General features: G+C 43.2%; 1 protein-coding gene across 1 annotated transcript; it reads left to right on the forward strand.

Moving 5' to 3' along the window:
* The first annotated feature begins 948 nt into the window (after positions 1-948).
* Positions 949-2,199, forward strand: LOC125522957 (BURP domain-containing protein 3-like). Its single transcript, XM_048687998.1, has 2 exons — positions 949-1,069; positions 1,201-2,199. The coding sequence occupies exons 1-2, from the start codon at positions 1,031-1,033 to the stop codon at positions 2,125-2,127; spliced, it is 966 nt and encodes a 321-aa protein (XP_048543955.1). The 5' UTR covers positions 949-1,030; the 3' UTR covers positions 2,128-2,199.
* Positions 2,200-8,289: the final 6,090 nt, after the last annotated feature.

Raw genomic sequence — 8,289 nt, forward strand, 5'->3', positions numbered from 1 at the left:
AAATTTACTTATGTGACAATGAGTTAACGAGGAGAGAGGTAGTTTGAGTAACTTAGCTAATTGCTGTAACATTACATGTCCCAATGCAATATGAGTCTATAACCTAATTAATGAAGTTTTGCATGTTACCATACTTATGTTACTACCCACTATGAAGATAGTAACATAATCTAGGGATATGAGTATGTTACTCTCCACTATGGCTAGTCTTATCGAGCTAGTTGAACCAATATAATCCACACATGAATTTATCCACCTATCTAGCTAGGGATCTGTGGATCTACGTGATGAGCTCCGGTACTTACTAAGATCCTTCCAATGCTTCACCTTATACAGGTGCTAAGGCTGCCATGTAGGTAAAAAATCTGATGTGACAAGGTAATAAAAAAGAGAAAGATGAGTTTGGTGACCCCAGAAAGAACCAATGCCAAGCGCGTGAACCTAGGCAAAAACAATTAATGAAAGAAACCCATCAATGCTACAATAGTTTAGTTACTAAAGCATTAAATGAGGGAAGCTTAGCACCAACAAGTGAAGCACCTATACATTGTGAACATTAGTTGCTAAACTTTTTAATATGCTTAGCACCTTATCTAAGCACCTATGTATTGAAAGTGGCCTAAATGAGCTCCATCTGTGGATCCACGTGACGAGCTCCAATACTTACTAAATGAGCTCCATCTGTGAGTAGAAGGTAAAGACATCATGCATACAATAACAACAAAAATCATTGCGTGTAAAAATCCTATAGGTTTGTCTACCACATCGAAAAGTTTACGTGGCTTCTTTCAAAGACAAACAGAGAACAAGTAAGGGAAGGGGTCCACGGAAGAGATGAAGTTGAGGATAAGGCATATGTGGGGTTGGGGAAAGATGTGCTAGTTGTTGCCTTTTTTAGAGGTAACCTTGGTACTCCTCTGCAGAGTTTGACCTTCTGACTTGGTTGTATAAATACCCATCTGCGCCCTAGGTGCACGGACATCGTCTCCTCTGCATCCTCCTCCTAGCCTGCTCCTTGGTGCCCTAAATAATGGGTAGACTCCTCGCCAGCCTACTGTGCTTTCTACTGGTATGCCCTACCGTTTTCTGTTCCTAGATCTGACACGTACCTACATACTCATGCTGTCATGCAATAACGGTTAGCTAAAACTATAGGGTGTATGAATAAGATTTCCGTATTTGAAAACATGGTGCATGCAGGTTGCATCCGTGGAGCATGCAGCTGGGGCTCCGACTCCGGAGCAGTACTGGAAGTCTGCTCTTCCCGACACTCCCATGCCAAGCTCCCTCTCTCAGCTCCTGAACACCTCGTCGGCGAGCGTCGGCGAGCATCGGAAGCCCCGGGGAATCGCGGTCGGCATTTGGGCGTTCCACTATTTCGACCATTACGACGCAACGGAGACGCACTTGCTGCACATGACCGACGATCCCGCCGCCGCGCTCTTCTTCCTGGAGAAGGACCTGCGGATGCACACCAGCCGGAGGAAGCTGACCAAGGTCCTCCATTTCATGGCCACCTCGGGCGCTGGAGAGCGGTTTTTACCGCGAAGCGAGGCCGGCGCCATCCCGTTCTCCTCGGGCGAGGTCCCTGAGATCCTCAGCCGCTTCTCCGTGATGCCGGACTCGGTGGAGGCGGCGGAGATGGCGCGGACGCTGCATGTCTGCGAGGCTCCGGCTGCCGAGGGCGAGAAGAAGTGGTGCGCCACGTCGCTGGAGTCCATGGTCGACTTCACCACGTCCAGCCTCGGGACCAGCCACGTGAGGGCCGTGTCCACCGTCGTCGGCAAGGAGGGAACGCCGAGTCAGGAGTACACCCTGACCGGCGTGAAGCGCGCCGGTACTGACCAGCTCGTGGTTTGCCACGCGGAGCCGTACGCGTACGCCGTGTTCGCGTGCCACCTGACGCGGGCGACGAGAGCCTACACATTGTCGATGGTCGGCGAGGACGGCACGGCGGTGGAGGCCGTCGCGGTGTGCCACGCCGACACGGCCGGCTGGAACCCGAGGCACATCGCGTTCCAGGTGCTCAATGTAAAGCCCGGCACGGTGCCGGTGTGCCACTTGGTGCCGCAGGACCACGTCGTCTGGACCCGCAGCCTTACGTTTGCTAGCTATTTGTATGTCTGAGTCTGAGTTGGTTTCATTCTAGCCTCGCTCTGTGCCGATACACACTGATACTAGTAAAGAGAGTGAGAAATACTCCCTCCGTCCCAGTAATATAAGAGCGGTTATATTATGAGAAATGTCTAACAGCTCCCGGGTGCCCCTACACCCTTATAAACAGTAAATTCATAAAAAATTGAAAAACTATTAAAAAATCTAAAACTTTCAGGGATCAAAGATTATCAAAGGTTTGATGTTCCTGCAAAGTTTCAGCAACAAATAACCTTCATGGAGCCCTCACAAAAAAAACAAAATCACTGCTAAAAAATGTACATAAACTTTGAACAATGATTTTGTTTTTTTATTTGAGTGCTCTTCGAATGTTATTTTTAGCTAAAACATTGCAAGATCGTCAAAAGTTTCATGATGTTCGATGTCCCAAAGTTTCAGATTTTTTTTTATTTTTCTGAATTTGTTTTGAATTTGCTGTTCATAAAGGGTGTAGGGGCACCCGGGTGCTGAAAATCATGTCTCTTATATTATGGGACGGAGGAAGTAGCTACGAGTCGGTGGCTACAGCTATTTGGATGGTCGTGTCCCTGTCACGCCAGATCTTTGGTCTTCTATTAAAACCAATGAAAAATATGCAGACGCTCACATTCACACACACACACTCATCCTACGCGTATACAGTACTAGTACGTGTTAGACCGTCTCCAATATTGACTCACAAATTTGCTCTCACATTCGTCCTTGAGAGGAGGGGGGAGGAAGGAGAGTCCGCGAACACAGATACGGGAGCCGGTCATCCAAAGCTATGAGCATACATCCGGTCCCTTTTTCTAAGTCTGCATATTCAAATAGCCGCATATATATACTAGAAAATTTCAATTTTTCAAATGCAGCAGCAGTTCGAATATCACATTCCGATATTGTTTGCCACTTTAACCATGCACAGATGCTCAATCAGATCTTCTTTCAGTTGCTCGATGCCGAATTTGATGATACATTTGAACAAACTATTCAAATGTGGCCGGATTAGGTCTTAAAGTTTGATAGGATCATCCATGTTCTTAAATTCTATAGCTACGGCAGCATCCTTACCTTGATCCTCCATGATCATGTTGTGAATGGTCACACAACATGTCATCACCTTCCACCTGGTCTCTGATACCATTATTTAGCAGGTCCTCGAATAACTGAAAATGGGCCCGCAGAACTCTAAATCTCTCTTGACATCCTTCCTAACTTACTGGTGGTTGGGTAACTTTGTTTGGAGAAATGCATCGTCCTTAATTACTACTCCCTCTGTAAACTAATATAAGAGTGTTTAGATCACTAGTTTAGTATTCTAAACACTCTTATATTAGTTTACGAAGGGAGTATTACATTAAAAATTAAAATTAAAATTTTGGTACAGAAAAAAAAGATAAGGTTTCTTCTCGTAATATTTTCAAATGTGCTGAAGCGCAAGTCGCACACGGCCATCTGAACAGAGCTACGATGGTCACCACCGAGTAGGCCGCAACGCTCAGTGAACGGCTCTGTGCCGTCCGCGAGGCCATCCGACACATCTGAGACGAAGGAGTTGAGGAAGGGCGGCGAACACCGGGCACCGGCAGGACCGAAGCTGGTGGTTGTAAGGCTTATTTCCCAAGTGAAGAAGCCGATCAGGCGAGAGGGCAGGCATCCAGCTCCAACCTTCTCAATCCCGCAACGTCGGAGGAAGGAGCGGTCTGCGATAAGAGCGCACCACCCCTTGCTCATTGCAGCGCAGCGAAACATGGCGGCCCAAACGATGGACACACGAAAGAGTATCTCCAGCATGACATCATCCGGGAGCAGGCCGTTGCAGCATCTTCCATGTTGGAATTGATCTACGACAGTTACGAGTGTGTACTTCAAGCAGTTAGCAGGCGCTGGATGCTCGCTCCCCTGGCCTCAAGTGTGGTGTGACCGGCTGACCTATCAGTGTTCGTTTGGGGAGGTTTTTTGTGTTCGTTTTCCTTGATCTCTGTGTTTATTTTGTTCGGCTCTTCTACAGTTTGGGGAGGTTTTTTGTGTTTTTATTCTGTTTTCATTGTTTGGGGTCGGGTTTTCTTGGTTTTTTCCTGCTTTCTTTTTTATTTTCTCTTGTGGTTTTCTTTTGTTCTTGTTTCTTCACCATTTTTCTTCCTTTTTTTCCTTCTTCGTTATAGCTCGGTTTTCTTCACCTGTTTTCATTGGTTTTTTTTCTTTACACTAATAATAATGTACATGCAATGCATGTTTATATTAGGTAGAATATTAGTTGCATGTTATATTAGGTAAGATATATCCGTTGCACGTTGGTATTTGATAAGATATCAATTACTTTTTCACGGGAATGGTACGATATTAATTACATGACAGATTTCAAGGGATAGTGTTGAGTCAAAACATGTTTATAACGGCCGGTTTGGGTCTGCCCATTTGGGTCTTTTTATATTGGTATAGATGTTGTTGGGTTTCCTTGTTTCTTTCTCAGTTTCTTCCATTTGTTTGCCTTTCCTTTTTGTTTCTCTGTTGATATTCATGGTTTTTTTTCTTCGGTTTTCTTAGTTTCTTTCTTACTTTTCACTGAATTTCTTCATTTTCCTTTGTTTCTCTCTTGGTTTTTACCTTTTTTTTTGTCAAAATGCATGATCTACATTTTTTTCCTAAATAAAAGTTTTTAATACATGCTCGGCATTTTTCAAATACACAGTGCGCAATTTTTTAATGAGAATAAACAATTTTTTCACACAATCTCTATTTTCCGTACACGTCAGAAACATTTTTATATACATGTTCAACATTCTTATATACAGAACTACTTTTTTACAATATTTTTTTGATGTTTACTTTTTATGTACATTGTACATTATTCGTATACATCGGGAATATTTTTATACCTGTTCAATATATTTAAAATACATGATCAACACGTTTTTCATATACATGATATATATTTGTATATATTTTTTGCATAAACTTTTTATGTATGTGAGATACATTTTTTCTGTACAGATTTAACATTTTTTCAAATGTTTTCTTAAGCAGCCGTGTTTCACGCTCGCCTGCGCCTTCAGGCGAGCATACCTTACGTCTCACATTAAGCGAGACATATGTGCTCTTGTTAGTAGGCCTTCCCTTTCATTTCTAAGATCCGTTACCATGTCTTCTATCAACTCGCGCTTTGTGTGTCATGCAGGGGTTCACGTCGGCCCATTTACAGCCCAAGGTATCACAAACAAAAACATTGTTAAGAAAAACATTGTTATAGACCACTGATGTCTACAGAATTATATCGGTTTTTGAGAACTAGACAAAATAATATATCGAACAAATTGATGGCCAGAAGTTCTTTCTTTTCCTTTTGCTAAGGAGTTGGTGGCCATGAAAATCTTAAGGAAAAAAATCCAAAACAAATCTTGAACTTACTCCCTCCGTCCGTGAATAAGTGTACATCTAGCTTTTGTCTTAAGTCAAAGTTTTATTACTTTGATCACCTTTCTAGAAAAAAGTAAAAACATTTATGGCACCAAATTAATATCACTAGATTCACTTTGAAATGTATTTTGATAATATATCAATTTGATGTCATATATGTTAGTACTATTTTCTATAAAGTTGGTCAAAATCTTAAAACTTTGACTTAGAACAAAAGCTAGATGTACACTTATTCACGGACGGAGGGAGTATAGATGAAAGCTAAATTGAACCCTAAACCCGCAATCCCTGAAATCAACACACCAAATTCATTGATTCCAGTTTATTTTGAACCTTGAGATCATTCCCAAACAGGGATCGCTAACGTGGCAGATTAAACCCGGGATTGTTGACTACTGCTGATGGAGAATTTTTTTCAGGCAAATTATCGTCGTTTCACACACCAGCGCGATGGGTCAGCCCATTAGTGTTCACGCCAGATAAAAATGTACGTAAGAAAAACAAAAGTGAGCTACAAGAATCGAAAACAGGCGCTAAAGCTGTCAGCGCAGCATCATAACCAGCAGAGTTAACGAGCATTAGTGTTTATTGGTCAATGCGACAAATTACAATAAGCTAACAGCATCGCCTGATCCTTAAAACAAATGCTAAACACTGTTTAAAAAAGTGAATATTTTTTAGAACGTGAATATTCTGCAATGTTTTGAACAAAAAAATTGAACTCGAACATTTATTTCAAATTTTGAAACGCGTACATTTTTTGAACGTACAAACAATTTTTGAAAATATAGGAAGTACTGCAGGGAACATATTTTTTAAACACAAACATTTTTTGGACTCGGAACATTTATTAAAAAACTGGGAGGTACTGTAGAGATATTTTTTTAACGCGAACATTTTCTCTGGCTCCTGAAAAAGATCTAAGATGGGCTAGTGGTTTTTGAATTTGCGAGCATTTATTTAAAACATGAATATTTTTTGAACGGCTATTTTTTTTAGAACACGAATAAATTTTAAAAACCTAGGAGGTACTGTACTTTTGGAAACACAAGTGTTTTTCTAACTTCGAACATTTTAAAAACTAGGAGGTACTGCAGCGAACAGCTTTTAAAAACTCAAAAAAATTCAAGTTTGTGAGCATATCTTTAAAACAAGAATGTTTTCCTAATTTGATATTTTTTTAAACCTAGACGTACTGTAGTGAATTTTTTGAATACACAAACATTTTCCGAACTTTGAACAATTTTTTAGATTATTTAAAAAAACTGAGAGGAAATTTGTGAGAATTTCCGTAAAGCACAAATATTTTTTAAAAGTCTCGAACAATTTTTGAAAACAGTAACATTTTCTCGAGGCAGCGATCAAAAGGAACAGAGGAACACACGACATAGTCAACGATCCCAGGGTTTGACTCGCCACGCCAATGAATACCATCTAAACGCTCTCAAGGTTCAAAATAGACTGGGGTCAGAGAATTAGGTGTGCCGATTTCAGGGATTGAGAGCTCAGGGTTCGATTTAACTGCCGTCTACAAGTTTAAGGTTTTTTCTGGACTTTTTCCAAATCTTAAATCTATGGTTGGAATTTCGTGTTGATAGCTTGCCAAGCCAGCTAGTTGTTTTGAAGTTATTGGATCTGATATATAGGTGGACTCCATTCGTGTGCCTCCGAATTAGGATGACAGTCTCGAGCTGAACAAGGTTGGCCAGTCTATCTCCACGGGCACCGCCATTGTGCATATCTCATCTTCAAACATCTTTGTCGTCACATCCTCCATCATTCCTGTTTCTATGTCGGTCTCATGTATGCGCCCAAAGAAATCTCCGATGAGCAAAGTGTTTCTCTTCTTTCCAGACCACATGCTTACACAACCGAAATGCCAGGCCTGTTTCGGTTGTTTCAGCTCGATCACCACAGTGCGGAGCCAGGTTCCATCGTCTACCCGTGTCCACATGCTTAGTCGGAGATCTTCATTGCACAAGTGGAGTAGCGAGAGCCTTCCGTTGCCATCGAGGCTAAGCATTGGTCCGGACTAACTTGGTTTGGCTAGCTGGTTCGCCGGGATCGGGAGGTCCGCTAAGGAGATTTGCTCGGTCTCGGCGTTGACGCCAAAGGTGAAATAATGTGGCATGCCCCCTTGATCCGCCGAGTACGTTCCGAGGCAGTGTGCCACGCTACGACACACCACAACCTTGTTCGTCCCTAGTATAATCCGAAGATGGCGTTTACCGTGTGCCCAGACTCCGCCGAAACACTTTCTGGATGAGCTCCAGACTGTCTCGGAAGACATGAATGTGCTGAGACTATAACCATGAGCGTCCCCGACGATGCTCAGCACCTTGAAGAAGGCCGAGTAGTCCGTGGGCGCCGTTTGTCCGTGATGCCCATCCGAGGGACAACAGTCCTCGCGGGCTAGAATTGCGTAACCATAGTAGTGGGGAGCACCGCACTTGAGTGGGGGGAGCACAACAGAATGGCCGGCGAGCGTGTCACACACGACCAGCTCACCCGTGGCCATGTGACGCATGAGGAGGAGGCCATGTCGCGCGGCGATCGGTATCGCTTTGTTAAGGACGCGGGCCGGCACGCCAGAGACAAAGGTGTCGAGGGAACGGCTATGGGAACCGAGTACCGACCCCGGCAATATCGGGGAGAAATACGGCGGCTGATCCTCGAGCAACTCCTTCTGGAAGAAGCCGAGCAGGAAGGAAGAACCAGCAGCGTTCTCGGGCCAGC

This window comes from Triticum urartu, chromosome 7 (assembly GCF_003073215.2).
Source record: "Triticum urartu cultivar G1812 chromosome 7, Tu2.1, whole genome shotgun sequence".
Classification (NCBI taxonomy): Eukaryota; Viridiplantae; Streptophyta; class Magnoliopsida; order Poales; family Poaceae; genus Triticum; species Triticum urartu.

What these genes read in the sequence shown, in the direction of transcription:
- LOC125522957 (XM_048687998.1), top strand. Translation starts at nt 1,031, where the DNA reads ATGGGTAGACTCCTCGCCAGCCTACTGTGCTTTCTACTG. An exon ending in GCCTACTGTGCTTTCTACTG is followed by an intron (nt 1,070 to 1,200) that starts GTATGCCCTACC and finishes TGGTGCATGCAG; the next exon opens with GTTGCATCCGTGGAGCATGC.